Source organism: Sorex fumeus, unplaced genomic scaffold (assembly GCF_029834395.1).
Source record: "Sorex fumeus unplaced genomic scaffold, SorFum_2.1 ptg000037l, whole genome shotgun sequence".
Taxonomy (NCBI): Eukaryota; Metazoa; Chordata; class Mammalia; order Eulipotyphla; family Soricidae; genus Sorex; species Sorex fumeus.
This window is the reverse complement of record NW_026606094.1, coordinates 1,663,217-1,686,713: the sequence shown is the minus strand read 5'-3', so window position 1 is coordinate 1,686,713 and position 23,497 is coordinate 1,663,217. Positions and strand designations below refer to the sequence as shown.

The 23,497-nt window shown below is 48.2% G+C and overlaps 1 protein-coding gene and 1 non-coding gene across 2 annotated transcripts; both read left to right on the top strand.

The window, feature by feature from the left end:
* Nucleotides 1–3,007: 3,007 nt before the first annotated feature.
* Nucleotides 3,008–3,110, top strand: LOC130027832 (U6 spliceosomal RNA). Its single transcript, XR_008793059.1, has one exon. It is a non-coding gene; the product is annotated as a U6 spliceosomal RNA (small nuclear RNA).
* An 8,844-nt stretch (nt 3,111–11,954) lies between these two features.
* Nucleotides 11,955–23,187, top strand: GARIN1A (golgi associated RAB2 interactor 1A). Its single transcript, XM_056118286.1, has 5 exons — nt 11,955–12,107; nt 16,407–16,591; nt 17,547–17,796; nt 20,435–20,550; nt 22,986–23,187. Exons 1-5 carry the CDS (start codon nt 11,955–11,957, stop codon nt 23,185–23,187), a joined length of 906 nt encoding a protein of 301 aa, XP_055974261.1.
* The last annotated feature ends 310 nt before the right edge of the window (nt 23,188–23,497 follow it).

Sequence of the window (23,497 nt, the reverse complement as noted above, 5' to 3'; positions counted from 1 at the left end):
AGGGGTTACTCCTGGCTCTGCACTCATGAATTATCCCTGGCAGTGCTCAGGGGACCATATGGGATGCTGGGAATTGAACCTGGGTCGGCCGCATGCAAAGCAAACACCCTACCCGCTGTGCTATCGCTCCAGCCCCTACATACCCTCTTTTTCATTTTTCTTTTTGGCCGGGAGAGGTGTGGGACAACATTTGACTGTGCTCAGGGATTCAGGGGTCACTCCTGGCAGAGCTTGGGGGACCGTAAGTGGTTCCAGGATCGAACCTGGGTGGGCCAGGTTCGATGCAAGGTTGAACCCCTTGACCCCTGTAAGATCTTTTAGACCCAAGTCCTGTTTTTCTTGTATCCATTAACCCTCTGACCTCCCGCACCTTTTCCCACAATAATAAACCCACTCACAACCCTCATCACTCATGGGGGATGTGCGTCATTGTGTATAGGGAGAACCTAATTTACTTTGGCCTGAAGGAATAGAGTGTGGTGAGCTCTGCTAAACCAGTTTGTGTCCAGGGTGTTCTTAGATGTCACTAGCTTGAACTAGTAGATGTCATGAACATCTCTCATTGTCCCGCGACCCCTTTGCCCAATATTTCATGCTCCTCACCTTTGGACACAGAGCTGGTGACATCCCACTCCCTGGCATTGGTGCCTGGCTGGGCTTCTGTGACTCATCTTTTGCAAGTCTGAGCACTCAGAAACACACTTGACTTCTTTGATTTTAGTTGGTTCCAGGTAACAATAACCTGACACATCGTTGTCGAGGGAGTTTTCTTCGTATGCCCTTCAGAATGGATTGGGGGTAGGTTGGACTGTAAGTGGGGTAACCAGGCTTTTCCTGTGGTCCCTGAGTTTAGCTTCATCGCAGTAGCTTACAGGGCATTCCAGCTCGGTCAGCGTGTTAGTTCTGGGATCTCCTCAGCGACTTCAGCCATAGAGGTTAGGCCACACCACTGTGTGTCATATCCATCTTTCCCCCACTGTCCCCGTGAACTTGTCACAGAAGTTTTCTGGGATGCAGAACTTGGGCTATTGCTGGGACAGCTCTGGGCAAAACTAGACAGTGAATAACTGTCTATAAAGATGATTTTGAGGGACTGGAGCGATAGTACAATGAGTAGGGCATTTGCCTTGTATGCAGCCAACCCAGGTTCAGCCCTTGGCATCTCATTATGGTTCCCTGAGTGCCACCAAGTGCCTGAGCACAGAACCAAGAATAAGCCCTGAACACAGTCAGATGTGGGCCCCAAACAAAATGAAAACAAGAAAAAGATGAGTTTGAACTGGCATCTGTCACTCCAAACATTTATGGATTTATCTTTTTTTGGTTTTTTGTTTGTTTGTTTTTTTGTTTTTTGGGTCACACCGGCAATGCACAGGGGTTACTCTTGGCTCTGCACTCAGAAATTACTCTTGGCAGTGCTCAGGGGACCATATGAGATGCTGGGAATTGAACCCGGGTTGGCTGCATGCAAGGCAAATGCCCTATCTGCTGTGCTATCACTCCAGCCCCCCCCTTTTTTTTTTTGTCCACATCTGGTTGCACTCAGAGTTACTCCTGGCTCTGCACTTGGGAATCACACCTGGCAGGTCTCTGGGGACCATATGGGATGCCAGGGATTGACCCCAGGTTGGCCACCTACAAAGCCAGTGCCCTCCCAGCTGAACTATCACTCCAGCCCTCTGGATTTATCTTTTACCAGGCTGGAGAAGCAGCAGTGGCTCCTGGGAGTTCTGTGAGCCCACTGGCCTCTCAAGACCCATCCTTTGCTGGCTTCCGAGCTGGCTAGTTTTTATCCCAACCTATCTTGGGCTGTTTTTTTTGTCAATGGCAACTGGCAGTCCAATTCAAGATGCTCTGGGGGCTGGAGTGGTAGCACAGCGGGTAGGGCATTTGCCTTTCACGCGGCCGACCCAGGTTTGATGCCCAGCATCCCATATGGTCCCCTGAGCACTGTCAGGAGTGATTCCTGAGTGCAAAGCCAGGAGTGACCCCTGAGCATTGCCAGGCATGACACGAAAAGCAAAAAAAAAAAAAAAATTTAAAAAATAAAGATGCTCTGTTTGGCTCTCTGACTCATCACTTGCTCTCCTAGCTTACCGGATAAGTTAGTAGGTGATAAAGACATTCTTATCAAGTACGCTGCTCCTGTGTGACATGGCACCAGCTTTGTAGCTACCCGCAGGATCTCTTGCTTGTCTGTCCTCCAAGTAATTATCACACATCTTAGAGGGTTTGTTTTGGCTCTCTCTCTCTCTCTCTCTCTCTCTCTCTCTCTCTCTCTCTCTCTCTCTGTGTGTGTGTGTGCGTGTTTGTGTGTGTGTGTGTGTGTGTGTGTGTGAGAGAGAGAGAGAGAGAGAGAGAGAGAGGAGAGAGAGAGAGATCTGTTTTTTTGTAATTGCTTTTGACCACACTGATTATGCTCAGAGCTTACTTCTGACTCTGCACTCAGGGACCACTCTTGGCTGAGCTTGGACCCTCTGGGCTATCAGGGATCAAGGCAATTGCCCTGCCGGCTGTGCTCTCTCTCTGTGGTCCCCTGTATTTTCAATTTATTTACTTCTTTCTTGAATACACCTAGTAGTGCTTGGGACTTACCTGATTCTGCTCAGGGATGGCTCCTGGAAGGACTTAGGAAACTATATGTAGTGTTGGAGATAAAACCTGGGTTGGTCACATTCAAGGCAAGCACCTTAACTTCTGGGATCTCTCTCTGGCTCTGATGTTTGATTGAAGATTATACGCACCACTCTCCTCTGGATGCCAGTCCCTGTATGTTTGTTTGTTTTTGTTTGTTTGTTTATTTTCTATGTGGGGGGGAGGTGCATACCTGACAATGCTCAGGGATTACTCCTGGGTCTGCACTCAGAAATCACGTCTGGCGGAGCTCAGGGGACCATATGGGATCCTGGGGATTGAACCTGGTTGGTGGCATGCAAGTCAAGGTTCCCACCCATTTTCCTCTGGCTCAGGCACCCAAATCTCCTTACCTTTTAAAGACACCCAAGCCTCGCTTCAGCAGCACATATACTAAAATTGGAATGATACAGAGAAGATTAGCATGGCCCTTGCGCAAGGATGACACGCAAATTTGTGAAGCGTTCCATATTTGTTGGGCACTGGTGGAGGGATGGGTATTTGATCATTGTATAATTGAAACCCAAGCACAAAAAAATTGTAAGTCTACAACTGTACCTCATGGTGCCTCACTAATAAAAATTAAATAAATAAATAAAAATTAAAAAATTGAAAATAAATAGACATATGAACTTATGCAACATAATCCTCCTTTCTGTCTTATAACAGAACAATTGTAAGGATGCCCTCCCAGGAAACAGAGTTGGGGCCTGATCAAGGAATTTTTCTTTCCCCCAGGTAAGAAGCCTTCATTACATCATCATCACTAGGCTGCATGTCCCCCATCCCTCACCCTTCCTCCACATTGCACTGACCCTGTGCCAGTCCCACCATGTGAATTGAGAGGTGGATTGGGTTGTCTTCCGGTTGACAGATTTCTGTCTCAAGTCATATCTGAGAGGGACTAGAGTGATAGTACAGTGGATAGGATGTTTGCCTTGCACACAGCTGACCTGGGTTCGATTCCCAGCATCCCATATGGTCCCTCGAGCACTGCAAGAAGTAATTCCTGAGTGCAGAGCCCGAGTAATCCCTGAGCATCGCTGGGTGTGACCCAAAAAAGCCAAAAAAAAAAAAGTCATATCTTAGGATCTAGAGATATACAACAGTGAGTAGGTCACTTAGCTTACATGCAGCTGACCCAGGGTTAGTTCCTAAGCATCCTATACAGACCGCTGTGCTTCATCAAGAGTAATCCCTGAGCACAGAACCAGAAATAAGCCCTGAGAAGCAGTGGGTATGGCCCAAAGTACAAAAAAAATAAAAATAAGGAAGAAAGGAAGGAAGGTTTGAAGGAGTAAAGGAAAACAGTCAAAGTAGCTATGGAGATACTTGTGCCTTGCTAGAATTCTTTAATTTCAACTTTAAACTGGTTTTGAGGTGGTGAGTGGAATTCAAGGGTTGGTTGTCTCCTCTGCAGAGTAGTAGAATGGACCTCTGTCTGTTGCTAGTGAGAGTGAGCTGAGTGATTGACAGCAGGGTCCTGAATGCCACTCACTAATGTTCTCCCAATATTTCTGTCCCTGCCTTCTAGATGCAGGACAGAATTGCACTTCCAGATCCCCTTGAAGTGGGAAAGGGTTCCAGACTCTGGTCTGTGAGTGAGTAGAGATGATTCATGCCCACTACCCTAGATTGGAGGGTGTTAGCCCCAGTTCACACATTTTCAAAGCCCTCTATCTCTTTCCACCCTAGTGACCAGTGATGCTCCCAATGGCATTGTCTTGCTTGCTTAGTTCAGGGAGTGAGAGGTCAGGGAGAAAAGTCCATGACTGACCCTTGATGAGGAATCAACCTTTGTTGTATGAACTGCTGAGGTTTGGGGTGGTTTGTTACTTACTTAAGTACAATCTGACTGATGCATCACTCATAGCACCCACTGGCTGCCAAGGAATCTATTCTGATCTCATCCCTACCTATTCCAAATTACACAATAAGACAAAGGGGAAAGGGTGGCAGGTAACCAGCCTTTCAGGGTGCTCATATAAGAATGTGTATTGAGTGGAGCTGGAGTGGTAGTACAGTGAGTACCGCATTTACCTTGCACACGGCCAACTTGGGTTTGATCCCCAGCATCCCATGTGGTCCCCCAAACACCACCAGGAGTAATTCCTGAGTTCAGAGCCAGGAATAACTCCTGACCATCTCTGGGTATGACCCAAAAAGCAAAAAAAAAAGGTGTATAAAGGGGCTGAAGCAATAAATAGTACAGTGGGTAGGACACTTGCCTTGCACATGAGTGACCCAGGTTCGATTTCTGGAACCCCATATGGTATCCTAAGCACCACTAGGAGTAATTCCTGAGTGTAAAGCCAAGAGTAACCCCTGAGGAATGCTGAGTGAGTTCCAAAACCAAAAAACCAAAAATAGTGTATAAGATAGTGGATATCAAAAGTTTCTTGTTGGCAGAAGACAGATGTTCAGGAAAAAGCTTTTCCTAGCATGTTATTTTAAAAAAATATGAATATGTAACCAAATTAGGAGGTTTTTTTTTTAAAAAAATGTAGTTTCCCAGTACAAAGAATAGTGTGAGCAAGAGCGTGGGGTGAACCTGGGCATAGCCCACAAAGACCAAAGATACCCATCAACCCCCAGCCCACATCATTAACTGAGGGCTTCTCTAGCGCCATCTAGCGGATATAATGAAGAAGGAATTACTAGTAACCGCATTCTAATATTTTTACATTTGTTTGTTTGGATTTTTTACTGTTTTTTGGGTTTTATTTTTTGGTAGGAGTAGTGCTATTTATTCAGCCACCAATTAGCTGAATGAATTGGGCATGAACTCCACCTTAATTTTTTTATTTATTTATTTTTCTTTTTATATTTATTTATTGAATCACTGTGGGAAAAGTTACTAAGCTTTCGGATTTAAGTCTCGGTCCTACAATGATCAAACACCTTTCCCTTCACCAGTACTCATTTTTCACCACCAAGAACCCCAGTATACCCACCCCCCCACCCCTCCAAATGCCTGTGAGGCATATGATTTCTACTTAATTCTTCTCTACATTGACTGCATTCATCATTTCGACAAAAAATGCACCATTATTGTTTAGAATTTCCCCCCAAACAATCAGAATTGCTGAAAAGGCATTGTGAAATATTTTGTTTTCTATAGCTGGTTATGAGAATCATATAATGTCACGCGGCCACGATTTTGGATTTCTGCAAAGAGCCAGATAATTACGAGATTGGTTTCTGTGTGTCTGGTGTTATGGCCGTGCCGGAGAGCCGCTCGTGGGGGGTAACTCATGACGTCGGTAGGGCGTGAAGGACGTGCCGGTACCGTCCCCCTTCCCATGAGACTGCAGTTGCCCCGTCACCACCGGCTCGTACCTGGCTTTCCTATAAGCTCTGAGGCGGCGGCCACCTTGCTGCCAGGGGGGAAAAAGGCGGAAGGGAGCAACACCCTTTCCCTCCTGGGGAGGCATGGCACCGTAGTTTAACGCATGGTCCATTCACTTTTCTTCTGCAAGCTGCTGGGCTCTAGACTAAGTCTTTTTGCCTCTGGAGCCATGGCCGTGCCAGAGAGCCGCTTGTGGGGGCAACTCATGACCTCGGTAGGGCGTGAAGGACGAGCCGGTACCATCCCCCTTCCCATGAGATTGCAGTTGCCTCTTCACCACCAGTTCATACCTGGCTTTCCAATAAGCTCTGAGGTGGTGGCTACCTTGCTGCCGGGGGGGAAAAGGCTGAAGGGAGCAACACTCTTTCCCTCCTGGGGAGGCATGGTACCACAGTTTAACACATGGTCCATTCACTTTTCTGCAGCAAGCTGCCGGGTTCTGGATTAAGTCCTTTTGCCTCTGGAGCCATGGCCATGCCAGAGAACCACTTGTGGGGAGCAACTTGTGACTTCGGTAGGGCGTGAAGGATGAGCGGGTACCGGCCTCCTTCCCATAAGAATGCAGTTGCCCCGTCACTGCCAACTCATACCTGGCTTTCCAATAAGCTCTGAGCTGGTGGCCATCTTATATGTAGTCCAGATGCATTTTTGCCAAAAGCTGCTGAGTCTCCAGTATCATAGCTATTAATCAGCTTGATCAGGAGCCAGAGAGGCCATTTGTAGGCGGCAACTCAGGGTCTCGTTGGGATGGGGAGAAAGAGTCGGCTCCACCCCCATGTGGTGAGGCCCCGTGTGTCTCGTCACTGCAGGCCCAAACCTGACTGTCCAGTAGCCTCTGGAGGATGGCGGTCACCAGGCTGCCAGGGAGAACAGGCCAAGGCACGAAACCTATTCCCACCTGGAGTGGCCCAGCGCCAGTAACCTACTGCAGGAATAGGACGCATTTCTGCCAAAAGCCTTTGGGTTCCGAGATTCATTTCTGAGACTCTGGGATCATGGCCATTAAGCAGTTCGATCAGGAACCAGAGAGACCATGCCTCCAATTTTATAGCTGAGCCGGAGGTGGCTTGTGGGTGTGTCTCCCACATACCTAACTTTTGGCCGTTTACTTTCTTGGTAAACTTTGCCCCAAGTTTTTGGGGTCTGGCCAAAGGCACAGCAGCAATTTGGGGGTATCTGAAAGTCTGACGTTGTCATCAGGCTGCTGATGCACTCACCTCACAGGTACAGATTGACCTGCTGGCGGCACCATACCCCCATTTACTGTTATTTTTTATTTTTATTTTTTGCTTTTTGGGTCAAAGTCAGCCGATGCTCAGGGGTTACTCCTGGCTCTGCACTCAGGAATCACTCCTGGCGGTGCTCGGAGGACCATATGGGATGCTGGGAATCGAACCCGGGTTGGCCGCGTGCAAGGCAAACACCCTACCCGCTGTGCTATTGCTCCAGCCCCTTTACTGTTATTTTGGTTCTGTTTTTCATGCCATACCCAGCGTCGATACTCAGGGCTCTGCCCTCAGGCGTCACTCCAGTGGAGCTCAGGAAACCTTATGTGGTGCATAAGGCAAGCCCTACCCACTCTACTATCACTGACTCATTCTTCTGATTTTGAAAGGTTGGGCTTCTAAAACTTAAGATAAATATCAGACTGTTAAAAACTGGGAGATATAATTTAGTCTAGCATTGACCAATAAAAATGCAATGCAAGCTGCATATATAAAATGTTTGGGGCCAGAGATATAGTATAAAGGTTTGGTTGCTTGCCTAGTATGTGACTGTCAGTCAGTTGGTATGGCATGACCCCTGGGCACTGTTGAGTGTGTGTGTGTGGTGGGGGGGAACCTGCCTCCAGAGCAACAAAACAAAGGTGCTGGAGAGATATTACAGATGATATTACAGCTAAGGTGATTGCTTTGCATGTGGTCACCTCAGCTTCAATCACTGGCACTACATGTGGTTCTCTGAGTATTACCAGAAGTGAGCCCTGGGCACAGAGACAGGAGTAAGCCCAGAGCATTGCTGGGTGGACCCCAAAACCAAAATAAGTAAAGTGCAATGAAGTTTTCTAATGGTTACATTACCAAAAAAAAGGAACGGATTTTGTTTTGGTTTGTTTGGGTTGGATTTTGCATTTGTAACCACACCTGATAATGCTCCGGGCTTACTCCTGGCTCCATGCACAGAGACTGAACAGAGGTCAGCTCTGTACAAAGCAAGTTTTTTTTCCCCTTTGGGCCACACCTGGCAGTGCTCAGGGTGTACTCCTGGCTCTGTGCTCAGGGATCACTCCTGGTATGAGTTGGGGACCAGGTGCCAGCGGTTGAACCTGGTCTGATGGGTACAAGGCATGTGCCCTACCCACTGTACCATCTCTCCAGTTCCTTTCCAGCCACTATTTCTTCAAATGCCTACCTCCATTTCTGAAAGTAAAAATTAATTTCAACAACCCTGACCACATGTCCACAAATCCCATCTCTTACTTATTGGAACTGCTAATGAGTTTCCAACCCTAACATACTAGAACAAAGCTACTTTGCAGTGAGGATTTGAGACTCAGAGTCCCACAGGCATAAAGACATGCTCCACCACTCACCATGGTTAGTTAACATCCTAACTCTCCACAGAGTTTTTTTATTTGGTATACACAATAATATAACAGTTTCAGGATTTTGTGTGTGTGTGTGTGGGGGGGGGGGGGGAATAAGGGGGTTTGGGTCACACCTAGCACTGTTCAGTGTTTACTCCTGGGTCTGTGCTCAGGGATTATTCCTGGCAGTGCTGGGAGTCAAAGCCACCTGCAGTGGACGTGCTCTCTGGCTCTACTATCTCTCCATCCTGCAGATACACTTTTAAGTTTTAACCTACATCTTTCACATTTTCTCTATTTCCTCAGTATGTAGCAAATTGCTGATGATCATGGTGGAACCAATTCCCAGTATGGTTGATTTCAAGGTATCTACCCACCAGAAGTTCTGAACACACTGAGAAGCACAGCTCTAGTTCTATGCTGAACAGTATATTACACTGTAGCATCATGGAGCAAACGGCGTATTACTATTACGTACTATACACAGCCTATCGGATCTCTTTGATAGCCATGCCCACCTTCCCACATACCAACTTCCACAGGATGGACATGTCATTCCCAAAGTTCTCCCTTCCGAAATCCAGCATGCCATTTTATCGGTAAAGTCGAACAGCACCTGGCCCAGACAGGGTCAGACCCGAATACCTGAAGAACCTGCCGTCAGTACTCATCAATACACTGGCTCAGATCTTCACACACTACCTGTCTGAATGCAAGGTTCCATCCCAGTGGAAAACCAGCAGGACTGTACTACTGTACAAGAAGGGAGACATCCACGACATTGGCAACTATCACCTGATCTGCCTGTTGTCTGTCGTCTATAAGCTGTTCACTTGAGTCATCCTGAGTAGGATTAGTAGAACACTAGATGAAGAACAACCATGCGAGCAAGCCGGTTTCCAAAAAGGATTTAGCACAATCGACCATATCCACATGATAACAAAGCTCATTGAGGTTTCTCGGGAGTTCAAGATGCCGCTCTGTCTAACATTCATTGATTTAAAGAAGGCCTTTGATTCTGTTGAGACTGAAGTGGTCATCGAGGCCCTAGCCAAACAGGGCATTCAAAGTCGATACATCAGGATCCTCTGTGAGCTGTATTGCGGATTCACTACCAGGATCTCACCATTCTACAGGGAGGTGATCATTGATGTCAAAAGAGGGTTTCGGCAGGGTGATACTATTTCACCGAAACTCTTCAGTGCCACCCTCGAGATTGTCATGCAACGACTGAAATGGGAAGGAATGGGAGTGAAGATAGACGGTCGACAACTACACCACCTCCGCTTCGCTGATGACTTCGTTCTTATAACACCAAACATCAGCCAAGCGGCACTAATGCTAGCCGACTTCAACCATGAGTGTGGAAGAGTCGGACTACAGCTGAATCTAACAAAGACAATGTTTATGAGAAATAGTCTCGTTCCTGACGTTCCATTCACTCTCAATAAGATGAACATCTCCGAATGCAACAGTTATGTGTACGTAGGTCGAGAAGTCAACATGCCAAATGACCTGGCACCTGAGTTGTGCAGGAGAAAGAGAGCGGCTTGGAACGCCTTCAAGAACGCCGAAGAAATAGCTAAAAGAATAAAGAACCTCTAGCTCCGGGCACATCTCTTCGATTCCACTGTTCTTCCTGCATTAACATACGCCTCAGAGACCTGGGTCCTACGCAAACAGGATGATAACGATATTCAGGTCTCCCAAAGAGGGATTGAAAGAGCTAGGCTTGGAGTATCACGCTTCACTCAAATGAGAGAAAGAATCCGAAGTTCTGACCTTCATCGACGGTCAAGAATCAGGGACGCTGTCTCATTTGCCAAGCCGTCAAAAATCAGATGGGCTGAACACATAATGAGATTTGGAGATGACCACTGGACTAGAGCTATTACCAACTGGATTCCACAGGATGTCAAAAGATCACGTGGCTGCCCACCTATGAGATGGTCAGACTTCTTCATCAAGACCCTGTCAATTTGAGGCTCTTCGTGTTCCTAGAATGAGCAGATGCCATTGGGCTACATTAGCACGCGACAGGGATAAATGGAGGCATTGCTGGCACCCACTCGAGCAAATCGATAAATAACGGGATGTCAAGTGATCAAGTGACACAGTGTATTACACATTTAGAGTAGTATATTACACTGTAGTCCTATATAGCAGTGCATTACACAGTAGCTTTACAACATTGTCTATAGTGATACTGTACGGAGTGTTATGTAACATGTGCCTTTTCTATTGCCTAGATTTAAAAAAAAGATGCAAATCACCTTCAAGGGTATAGAGAGTAGTAAAAGATCACAAAATAAGGAAAACTTGAGGAGCTTGGGCTATTAATTACCTTTATCTTTTAATCATTTGAATCTGATTGTAAGTTGACTAATAGTCTTTTAACTAATGGCTGTCTTGCACAACTGGCTGGGCAAATTCCTGGATATTTTTTCCCTTGCCACCTCTCTTCCTTTTGCATCAGCTTTCAAAGTAAGCTTTTTTTACTTGAAAAACCTAGTGTGTTTTTTGTTTGTTTGTTTGTTTTTTCTTGCTTTTTGCGTCACACCCAGTGATGTACAGGGATTACTCCTGGTTCTGTACTCAGGAATTACTCCTGGTGGTGCTGGGGGGACCATATGGGATGCTGGGAATCGAACCCAGGTCGGCTGCATGCAAGGCAAACGTCCCACCTACTGTGCTATCGCTTCAGCCCCCTAGTGTGTTTTTAAAAATTATTTAAATAATTCCATTGGGGCCAGAGAAATAGAATAGCAGGTAGGTCACTAGCCTAGCCAACCTGGGAATGGCCCCCAGCCCCCCATATAGTACCTCGAGCACTGCCAGATGTAATTCCTGAATGCAGAGCCAGGAGATATGCCCTGAGCATTGCTGGGTATGACTCCAAAACAAAGCCTACTTAACCCACAAGATGGGGGCAGGAAGATGGGGGTGCACCCCTGTCCTGAGTGCCTCTGGCTGCTATCATTCTGACTTTAGACGAACAAGTCGCACTTGCAGAGGGCTGGAGGTGCCTGAGAACTTTCCTTACTCTTCAGCCCAGCCGGCTGCCAGGCTTCCAAAGCCAGAAACGGCGCCTGTGCCGCTAATTTGGGGGAGGAAGGCCGACGGAGAGAGAGGCCAGCTCGTCCCAGGGCCCACCTCACTTGTTTCCTCTTCTTTTTTCCTTCCCTGTTGCCATCCCTCGCATTCCTTGATGTCATGCCTCCATTGTGAGCCGGCCGGCCCCGGGCCCAGGTGGACAGCAGGCCAGTAAGGAGGTGAGGGCGGGCTGTGGAGGGGGGCAGTCGTGGTCATCCCAACACCTTGGAGTCGGGCTGGGTCTGCGTGGAGCCCCAGATATGTTCCCCAGCCCATTCTTCCCAAGAACCAATGAGTAAAATTAGGGGCCTCCCGCCCGAGGTCAGGGAACCAGAACCAGGAGCGGACCTTGGGGTAGAAGATGGCCTTCTTTGTCAGCTGATTCACTCTCCAGAATTCAATTTGTTCTCCGAGTCTGCGGTGTTTGAAAGCAACTTTATTCAGGTACCTCAGTGCAGGGTGGCTGTCTCTCCCTTTCCAAGGCCTGGAGGATTTCCTTCCCCCTCTCCACCCAGGCTGCTCCCCCAAGGGCCAGGGAGGAGAACAAAGTCAGCCAGAGAAACACCAGAAGTTGGGGTTCCCCAGGGAAGTCGAGGGTCACATAGCACAGGGCAAGATCAGAGCGCTTCCTCCATGCATGGTCCTTAAAAAGTCCTCCTCCGAGCCCCCAGTGCAAGCGTGTTGGGTCACATCCGTGCCCTGCAACCTGCATCTCTGGGATGGCTTAGAAACCCTTTATGGTCTCTCCAGGGTCAGCCCCTACCTCCTTGCCAGATTCTTGGATCCCTCCAGGCCAGTGAGAGGGGCTCAGGAGAGTGGGCCTTTGAGCCAGGGAAGCCTGGAGCCCTAAGGACTGTGGGCAGAGCATCTCATAAGGGAGTGAACCTACCTCCCTGTGAGGGTCTGACTGCACCCTGAGCTGCTTGGGCAGGAGAGGTCACCAGTGGGGATAAAAGCACATCTTAGATACCTATCCTGTGCAGGGCAGGAGGTACAACAACCAAATATTAAGCTGCTGCTGTGTTTGTAGGTTAAAAGGCCTGTTCTAAAACAGTCCCTGTGAAGAAAGCCTTTGTGTCAGATGCTTTGGCCCGGCTGATTCCCCAGGGGAGGGGGGGGAGGGACTGCCCAGCATTCTTGCTGCATGTGAGGGAGGCATCCCTGCATGGCCCAGAGATTGGTCAGAGGCAGGACAAGAGGAGGACACTGCAGAGAAGGGGGGCTTCTGGTTTGCGGGACAGCCAAAGCCTGCAGAGGTCGGAGAGGGATGCAGTCCCTCTATTCATGGTGGAGGAGGTGAGGGGACACACACTTGGTCCTGGGGCTCACTTTCAGCCACAGCTACAAAGCAAAGGGAAAGGAGAAATGCTAGCACGCCAGAATCCATCTGGGTGCATTGAAAAAGCAGGAGGAGTTCCGGGAGTGAGTGAGTTGCAAGGGCTGAGGAGGGGACCCAGCTGACCCGGCCGACTTCTTGGCCGACTTGGAGTGTCCTGACTCTGGAGTGACTGAGAGCTCCACCTGGTCCTTTGCACCCAGGAGAGGAGCTCAACCTCTAACCAAAAGGGAAGAAGGAGCAGGGTTGGGGTTCATACGAGGTGCTGGTTAGAGCATGCAAGGCAAGTTCCCCACCAGCTGTACTGTCTCTCCGGCCCCTGTTCTCTTGACAAGTTCTCTTTGGCTGAAGATGAAAACTGTTTCAAAACTGAGGGAGGGAAGCAATAGTACAGTGGGTAGGGAGCTCACCTTGCATGGAACAGACCCGGGTTTAATCCCCGGCATCCCATATGGTCCCCCAAGTACCGCCAGGAGTGATTACTGAGTACAGAGCCAGGAGTAACCCTTGGGCACTGCCAGGTGTGGCCACAAAACAAAATGAAAAACAAACAAAAAACCCCAAAAGCTGAGGGAAACAGCAGGAGAATCAGAGCCAGGGAAGGGGGCAGGATGCCTGCAGGAATGAGCTCTCCCTACCCCGGCCCCCCATCCCAGCTGAGTTCACAGTTCCTTGAACCAGTCTCCCCCGCCAGCACTGCCAAACACAGCATCTGCTTTAACTCAACACAGTTTCCTCTTCACATGGCTTTGAATTCCACTCCACAAGCCGGGGCTTTAAGGAATCTCTCTTGTGGCTGAAGATCTAGTACAGTGGGTAGGGTGCTTGCCTTGCATGATGCTGGCCGGGTTCGATCCCCAGTATCCCATATGGTCCCCCAGGCACAGCCAGGAGTGATTCCTGAGTGCAAAGCCAGGAGTAACATGAGTAAGCATCTCTGGGTGTGGCCAACAATTTTTAAAAAGGAAGGAAAAAAAAACCTTACCATTAATCAAAATTTACTTCTATTTTATTTTAAATTGAATCACCATGAAAAAATTCACTTTTTTTTTTTGGCTTTGGCTTTTTTTGGCTTTTGGGGTCATACCCAGAGATGCACTCAGGAATCACTCCTGGTGATGCTCAGGGGATGTTAAGGGATGCTAGGGATCAAACCTGGGTTAGCTGCACGCAAGGCAAACGCTTTATCTCTGTAATATTGCTCTGGCCTCAAAAATTCACTCATTTGAAGCCAAGGAGCTGGTACAACATCTGCCTGGAGGCTGGGTTTGGTGTCACAACTGAAAGCAAGTAACCCTTGAGTGCCATTCGGTGTGACAGCAAACAAAGCAATACAAAAGCAAAAAAAGAAACACATTTTCACTGACATTTTTTTTTCTATTTTTGGGCAAGAGGTTCTTCCCAGTGGTGCTTAGATGTTGGGGGTTGCCTGGGCCACCTTGGCTGAGCTGAGGGGTCTCATGGTCACACTCGGTGGTCCTCGGCAGGCCACCTAATGTATGCCAGGCACATACTCTTCCGGCTACAACTATCTCCTGTCCCCTAGAAGTGTACTTTCCTTGGATAACCGTCTGATCAGTGTGAACTTGGATGTCAGTCATTCTTGGGGTTTCCTCTTGTCTCCAGTTTCCTCCCCTTCCCCAGGGGCTGTAAAAGGGACTGTGTGTTTTTTTTTTCTTTTTTGTGGGGGGGAGGGTTGGAGGGGGTTTGAGCCACACCCAGCTGTGCTCAGGGCTTACTCCTGGCTCTGCACTCAGAGATCACGCCTGGAGGGCAAAGGGGTCCATGTGGGATGCCAGGAATCACATCTAGGTCTGCCACGTGCAAGGCAAACACCCTACCTGCTGTACTATTGCTCAGGACTCAAAGATCCCTGTGGTCTATTGCAAAGCCCAGAACATTGGGAGAACTTTGGTCTCTGGAACATGGGGGTCATCCTACAAATGTTTCTCACCCTGGCTCCTGTACATCCTCTAATGCCTGAGTTCCGGTGCCTGATGCTTCCCTGGACAGTGTTGGCTGAGATCTGGGTCTCACGTGAGGCTTCCACTCCCTCCATCCCCTAACAGCACCTGACCTGCAAGAAATCAGATTTCGGGGCCGGAGCAATAGCATAGCGGGTAGGGCGTTTGCCTTGCATGCGGCCAACCTGGGTTCAATCCCCGGCATCCTATATGGTCCCCCAAGCACCTCCAGGAGTAATTCCTGAGTGCAGAGCCAGGAATAACCCCTGAGCATCACTGGGTGTGACCCAAAAATCAAAATAAAATAAAATAAATCAGATCTCGGGGCCAAGGAGATAACACAGTGGGTAGGGCACTTACCTTTTACCCAGCTAACCCTATTTCTATCCCAGCACTACCCAAGGTGCCCACCAGCAGTGATCCTGAGCACAGAGGCAGAAGAAAGCCCAGAGCACCACTGGGGATAGCCCATAACCCAAAGAAAGAAAAGAAATCAAATCTTATGGTGGGGAGGTAGCTGTTAGGGTACATGCCATTCGATCCCCGGTACCACCAGGGTGTGGACCTGGAGGTCCCCCAATACTGCTGGAGAAATCCTGGTGACTCCCCGAATTGCAAAAGCCCAAGCAGCACCCATCCTTGGGCCCTCAATAGAGCTGGCCCAGTTGATTGAGTATCACTGGGAGGGATGCACACTAAGAACCCCCACCAAAAAAAGAGATCAAAACCCAGCCACAAAGTGAAACCCCTCACTCCCCAATCTGAGCAGAAAACTTCAAACCTCCTTTTCTTTCTCTTTCTTTCTTTTTGGTTTCGGGACTACACCTGGTGATGCTCTGGGGTCGTTCCTAGCTCTGCACTCAGGGATCACTCCTAGTAGGGCTCAGGGGATCCTATGGGATTCCAGGGATCGAACCTGTATCAGCCACGTGCAAGGCAAGTGCCCCACCCACTGTCCTATGGCTCCAGTCTGCAACCTTCAAGTTGAGCTGCCAGAGTCCTTTGTATTCAATGGCTGTTTCCTCACTTTCCCCCAGCAGAATTCCCTCACACCAGTTCCCTTCCAGACACAAGGAAGAGGAGGAGGAGAGAGGAAAGGGGAGGGGGAGGGGAGGTGGAGGGGGAGGGGAAGGGAAGGGAGGGGAGGGGGAGGAGGAGAGAAATGTCACCAGCACTCAGCTTTTCCTTTCTCGTGTTTCCCTGGGAATCCAGAGAATGCAGAGGGCACAGAGAAAGAGTTCCCACTGCTTCTGTTTTTCGGGGGAGCCTGTTTATTGGGGAGCCCCACGAGAAGGGTGGAGGTGGGTCCCGGTCCTGCCCAACTGACTTAGGCTGCAAGGCCCCTGGGGCCTGCTGGACAGTTGGAGCTGAAAACTTCTAGCACCCATGTCCTTCCGCCATTGCTGGCTGTTGCAATCTGTCATTGTGCTGGGCTGTTTCTAGGTCACGAAGCCTGGGATCTGGATGGATGTCTACGATGGGTCAACCACAATCATCCTGGGGGTGACCAGCTCAGTGCCCTCCTTGCCACTCCCCAATGTCCTTCTCATGGCAAATGTCACCTGGCCCAAGAATCAATTGTCCACCCAGAAAAAACCTGGCAGTACTCCAGCTATCACACTCAGCAGGTAAAGAAAGAGGGCCAGGGCGGGCCCATTCAGCATGATGGTGGGGGGCCATTAGCAATGGGGTTTTAGAGTAAACGAACGGTCCAGGCTCACTGATCCATTTAGCAAATAGTATTCCGTATCTCCACCAAGCATGGAGGAATCTAGCACTGCCCTGGCTCCTGCCTACTTGCATGTGTTTGGGCATTTTATTTTATTCTAATTTATTTCTTTTTTAAAGTCTTAACAAATTTTTTTGGATTAGGTTTTGTTTTGGGGGTCCATACCAAAAGTAAAAGGGGTAAGACACTTGCCTTGCATGTGGCTGATCTGAGCTTGGTACCTGGTACTACATGGGATTCCCCTGAGCATCTCCAGCAGTGACCCACCCCTCAAATAAACAGAAAATCCCAAGCAAAACCCAAATGAACAGGAGCATGGCCAGGGGATGGCAGTGTGTGTGTGTGTAGGGTGCTTCTTCACTTGAAGTGGCTGTGGACACAAGACCATAAATGTCAGCACTATTGTAAACACGTGACCTTAACTATAATCAATTAAAAATAAAATAGCAGGCTGAAGAAAGAGTATAGCAGTTAGGGCACTTGCCTTGCATGTGGCTGACCTGGGTTCGGTCCCCGGCACCACATACGGCCCACTGAGCCCCGCCAGGAGTAAGCAGGGTGTGGCCCCAACCTCCATCCTCAGCACCACCCACCCACCCAAAAGAAGATTGAAGCTGGGGTAAACGACTTGGCTTCTCTGAGTCTCACTTTCCAAATCCATCAGGTGGAATGAATCCTCTCCCTTTCCACAGGCTGAGGATTCAGGGAGAAGCTATGCACCAACTCCCATACAAACGTTCAGACCCCAGGCCTCTCCTTTGGGCACCCCAGGCTAAGGCGGGAGGCAGGGAAGCCTTCCTGGTGAACTCAATCCCCGGGCTCCTTTGCTACGGGAGCTTCCTGATTGTCTCCAGGATTCTTCCCCTGAAATATGTGGAGCTACAAATCTGTGACCGGCTCCAACGCATCCTGCGGGTTCGAACCGTGACTGAAAAGATCTACTACCTGAGGCTCCATGAAAAACACCCCGAGACTGTGTTTCAATTCTGGATCCGCTTGGTGAAAATTCTGCAGAAAGGTCTCTCCATCACCACCAAAGACCCAAGAATCCAGTTCACTCACTGCCTGGTACCCAAGATTGCCCCAAACAAGGACATCACAACAGTAAGTAATTGTAACCTAACTGCAAGCAGTAACACTTAGTAGTAACAGTAAGTTGTAACAGTGCTGATAACAGTGAGTAATAACAGTGAAGAGGAGCAGGAAGTAGTGACCCCAAGTGGATGTTACAGAGCCAGGAAGAATTAGTTTCCCCAGAGAGAGGCTCAGTCTGAATTGGGGTCTGCAAACAGGAAAAGCAAATCAGTGTTGTTTCCCTTGAAAATAGCTGTAAGAGACTTAAAGAACTGAATTTTCTACTTTTCTTTAATTTTAGTTTAGGCCACCTGTTTACAATTGTAAATATCATTTTGATAGTTATTTCAACTCCCTCCCACCCTCCACTGATTCCCCCCATTCCTTCTGGTCAGCTTCTTCACCCCACCCCCACCCCTCCCCTACTGACTTGACATTCTCAGTTTTGTTATTGTTTTGTGGGTTTTATTTTTTTTGGGGGGAGGGCTTTTTGGGTCACACCCAGCCATGCTCAGGGATTACTCCTGGCTCTGCACTCGGGAATCACTCCTGGCGGTGCTCAGGGGACCATATGGGATGCTGGGGACCGAAGGCAAATACCCTACCCGCTATATTATCGCTTATATTCTCAATTTAGTAATCTGGGGATGATGTCCTGATTTTTACTGGTTTCATCTTTAGCAGTTTTCAGGAATGATGCACACTGAAGAAAATTTGAAACAAACCCCCCCCCCAAAAAAAGGAAAGAAAACCTGAAAAAGACAGGAAAATCACCCCTCTCCAGACCCAAACAACTAAAGGGAACGCTTCCTCACTGCTTCTAGACTCTTATTTTTAATTAATTTTTTCTTTTACATTCTGGAGGATATTAAATCTGATACATTTCTGAATGCTACTTCTTTTTTTTTAACTTAAATGATTTCATATGTACTTTTCCATGTCTATCATTTTAAAAGATTTCTTTTTGTTTCTTTTTTTATTTTTGGGCCATACCTGATGGTACTGGAGCAATAGCACAGCGGTAGGGCATTTGCCTTGCGTGCAGCCAGCACGGACGAACGGGGTTCGATTCCTCCACCCCTCTCAAGAGCCCGGCAAGCTACCGAGAGCATCTCGCCCGCACAGCAAAGCCTGGCAAGCTCCCTGTGACGTATTTGATATGCCAAACACAGTAACAATAAGTCTCACAATGGAGACGTTACTGGGCCCGCTCGAGCAAATTGGTGAAAAACGAGAGGACAGTGACAGTGACAGTATAGTTTGGGTAACACGGTTATAATGTTTTTAGTTCTGTTGTACAAAGTTATAATATCACCACCAGAGTTCCCACAACCCCCCACCATGGTTTTTTTGTGGATGGAGGGGGGCGGGCACACCTGGCAGTGCTCAGGGATTACTCCTGGCTCTGTGTTCAAGGATCAGTCCTGGCAGTGCTCAGGGGACCATCTGGAGTGTCAGGAATTGGCTGTGTGCAAGGCAAGCACCTTACCTGCCATACTATCACTTCAGCTCTCATAGTCTTTTTTTTTTTTATTTATAATAGTTTCAATTTTACAACAGTGTCAACGTTTCTGGTTTCGGTGTCTCCAAGACCCTCTGCCATGCTCTTAAAAAAAAAATCAATGATTATAGTTTAGCTTGTTTACCATATACTATTGCTGGCTTTAGTGTATCTGGTCATCCTACTTTACCACCGCCAAAAGGTCCATGTCCCTCCACCAGTGCCCCGTGTGTTATTTCCTGCCCATCTTATCACTTCCTCTTCCTCCTCCCCTGCTAACCTGGTATTCTCCATTCTATCATCCAGTGTCCAAAGTTTGTCATCAACAGATATCGTCTGTACATTTGATTTGTTTCCCTACACAGCACAGATGAGTTAGCACAATCAGCACTTGCCCTTCTCCCTCTGGCTTTTAGTAAAGCGCTTTTTTTTTTTTTTTTTTTTTTTTTTTTTTGCTTTTTGGGTCACACCCGACAATGCACAGGGGTTTCTCCTGGCTTATGCACTCAGGAACTACTCCTGGCGGTGCTCAGGGGACCATATGGGATGCTGGGAATCGAACCCAGGTCGGCTGCATGCAAGGCAAATGCCCTACCCACTGTGCTCCAGCCCCAGTAAAACTGTTTTTTTAGCTCAGAAAATTTAACCTTCTATCAGAAGATTTTGCAAATATTTCCTGATCTCCTTTCCTCTTTCCATTTATTTAAGACATTTTCCCCTTTTGACCCGAGGAAGACTTTCCCAGGCTCTGCTCATGGTAGGAGGAAGGAAGGAAAAGCTTGCTAGACTTGGATAGCCAAAACCCTCTCCAGACTCTCAAACCTAAACCCCTTCTTCCTCTTGTTTATGGTGGGGGATGTTTTAGGCAAACTCTGGCCAAGTTGCAAAGTCAGCTCTTGTGAGAAAGCCCAGCTGTCCTGGTTTTTAACCCTGCCTTTCATTCAGAGATGCCTCTCTACCCATCAGAGGCGGGGGAGGAGGGAGGCCAAGGGGGGACCCCACCAGGAGCCCCATTCGGGGTCAGAGGATTCTGGCCTCAAGTTGAAGGCCCAGGTGCCCATGGCTGGGCTGTGGGACTCAAGGGAGTTCTTTCTGGCTCTGGCCCCAGGAGACCAAGAACTCTTAGGACTCACCCTGCTCCTCTAACGGGAATTCTCTCCCATCTAGGCTGAAAGCAGCCCCCTGTCATCCTGCCAGCCCAGTGAGACCTCCCTGCTGCTGGCCGCTGAGCAGAACTGTGACAGTTTTTCAGATCTCTCCAAAAGGTCCATTCTCAAAGACAGGTGAGTTGTTTTTCTGTATAAAAGAAATGAGCAGCGCACTGGAGATATAGAACAGGAGGTAAGGCACTTGCCTTCCATGTGGCTCATCCTAACTTAAATCCCTGGTCCCATGAGCACCACCAGGGTCCCTCCTGGGCACAGAGCTAGAAATAGTCCACACGCACTTCCAGGTGTGGCCCCCAAACAAAAACAAATGAACAAGCGGTATAAATCAACTCAAACTCTCAGACCCAGGGAGTTAGATGTTGACAATCTTCAATCCCGACTTCCAAGAGTACCGTGGGTTAACCATCCCAACTTCACTCTGCCCCTTGTGTAAACTGGGCGGAATAGGCACAAAGGGGAAACCCCCTTTGGTATAATGTGTACAAGTGATTGGGGTCAACTCTATAATGAGGGATCAAATTCTAAAGCAAGATTGAGCAACCAATATGCTGAATGAAGGACAATTTGTATAGGGCATCGTAAAAATTTTTTTTCTTATTTATTTGTATTTGGGTGCAAGTAGAAATACAAATACACTGGGAACAGGGTCTGGGGGAGGATTTCCTCCTGGTGAAGCACCTGGGATCGAGGCCTGGCCTCCCACGTGCAAAGCATTAGACCTTGGAAGTGCCTCTTCAGCCTCTGCAAATTTATATTTATCTTCTCTTCATACTGTTTTTTTTTTTTCAGTGGGAGAAATTCCTCTCTTTATCCCTAGATAAAATCTAGTTCTCTGATTCACAGCTACTTTTAAATTGCACACTCAGGGCCAGGCACTAGTTCCGTGGGTAGTAGGGTGCTTGCCCTGCATGCAGTTGACCCAGGTTAGATCCCGGCATCCCATCTGGTCCCCCAAGCATTGCTAGGAGTAATGCCTGAGCACTCCTCCATAATCCAGGAGTAACCCCTGAGATTTGCTGGGAGTGATCTCCCCTCAAAAATTAATTTCAGATAGTATCAGCTCTGAAACTCAAATATCTAGTGCCTAAAGTGATGAAAGTTACGAAAAGACCACATCTCTCTTCCTGCGCGGGCCCTCTGTGAAGATGGCCTTTTTGTTAATGGCACAGCTTGTGTTATTGTAAGTTGTTTTTTTGGGAGCCACACCCAGCAGTGCTCAGGGCTTGCTCCTAGGGGCAGGGGGAGGTCTCAGGGAACCATACAGGGTGTTGGGGATCCAATTTGGGTTGGCCACATGCAAGGCAAGAGCCCTACCCACTGTACTATTTCTTTGGCCCCGACTTTTGAGTGTTTTAAGGCGTCCAGCTCCAGTTCCTGCAAGCTTTCCTAAAGAGCTCTTGCACACACTTCCAGTTTGCTGCCTCTGAGATTGTCCAGCTGTCTTTCCCTCTGAGAGACCCAGTTCTCATCAGGTTCAGCCACAGCCTGTCACTTCCCTCTGCTGCCACAGAGGCTCAGATGATGTAGGTCTTGGAGCTGTCTAATTAATCTCTTTAGCTTGAGTTTTTCGAAAGCCAGTTTTTAGCTGTGGAACTCAGGAAATTGGGATTGTGGATGGGCTTGATTCAAATAACAAACTATAAGGGCCAGAGAGATAGTACAGAGGGTAGGGCAATTCAATCCCTGACACTGTATATGCTCCTTGGAGCACCGCTGGGATAGTGATTCCTGAGCACCACCAGATGTGTCCCCAAAACACAAACAAAACCAATGGAAGTTTACTCCTGTCGGGGTGCCTCAGAGATATTGCTGGCTCAGGAGAAACGGAAGTTTCCTTTTTATGAGTGCAATTAAATTTCACTACATACGAAATGAATGTTTGATTCATTGCAACATTTCTAGGAGTTTGGGGCAAACAATGCTTTCAGTCTCTAGCTAATGCGTTCTAAAATTATTTTCACTTAAGAAAAAGCTCACAGGGGGTCAGGCAAATAGTACAGTTGTTTTTTTTTTCTGAAGGGGTCACACCCTGCAGTGCTCAGGACTTACTCCTGGCAAACACCTTCACCCTGTATTTTCTTTATCCTGTAAGACTGTCCTTTCTGGTCCCAGCCCTTCAGTTTTCAATTAATAAAAACAATGCTTAATGTTTGCGGGGACATCTGTTGCCCTTGAGCACTGCTCCAGGGTCTTAGATCATACCTCATAGATCATAGACTCTGCCCATTTTTTCCATGTTCACACGTGTATCCAACGCATTCAAGCTAGGAAAATCCAACTGCAAATCAGATTTAAAATGAGATTCTCGGGGGCTGGAGAAATAGTACAAAAGGGTAGGGCACTTGCCTCACGTGCAACCAACCTGAGTTTGATTCTTGGCACCCCACGGGGTCCCCCAAGCCCACCAGGAGTGATCCTTGAGCTTAGAACCAGGAGTAGGTCCTGAGGGCTGCTGCGTGTGGCCCCAGGATCAAAATCGATAAAATCAGATTCTGAACTAAGCCTTGTTTCTTTTGCTTCTCCATGGCCCTGGAACTCGTGGACTCTAGCAGGAGCACTAACATTACCATTGACCTGGACGGTTTCCACAGCTGCCACTCGCTGCCCCCCCGGGAGGAGTCTCCCATCAGTCTGAAAATACCCATGAGAGCCGCCTTGAGCCACAGCCTCTGGGAACAAGAGCATTCAGATGAGCACTTCTTACAGGCGCCCGTGGCCAGCGCCCTTGGACAGAACTTTTTGGGACCCTGATGTCTAAGCAGAAACATGGGGGTCTTCCTTGGCATCGTTAGCACAGGCATGCCACCACCTTCTCTGATGTCATTTTCCTGCTTGCCGATCTGATGACCACAACAGCCCTTAAGACAGTTTTTATAACAAGGTGCTGTGTACTTCCACCAATAAACCTCCAAGTGAATCCCTACTTGTTGTGGGTTGTGCTCTGTGTGGGCTCCGAGCTGGGGAAGGACTGGATAGGAGTAGAGTTTGCGCCTGGAGAGGACCAGCAGGAGCACGCATGCTCAGCTGAAACCCGGAAGCGGTCAAGTAAAACCAAGAAAAC

What these genes read in the sequence shown, in the direction of transcription:
- GARIN1A (XM_056118286.1), top strand. Translation starts at nt 11,955, where the DNA reads ATGAGTAAAATTAGGGGCCTCCCGCCCGAGGTCAGGGAACCAGAACCA. An exon ending in TTGAAAGCAACTTTATTCAG is followed by an intron (nt 12,108 to 16,406) that starts GTACCTCAGTGC and finishes GGCTGTTTCTAG; the next exon opens with GTCACGAAGCCTGGGATCTG. An exon ending in CCAGCTATCACACTCAGCAG is followed by an intron (nt 16,592 to 17,546) that starts GTAAAGAAAGAG and finishes GATTGTCTCCAG; the next exon opens with GATTCTTCCCCTGAAATATG.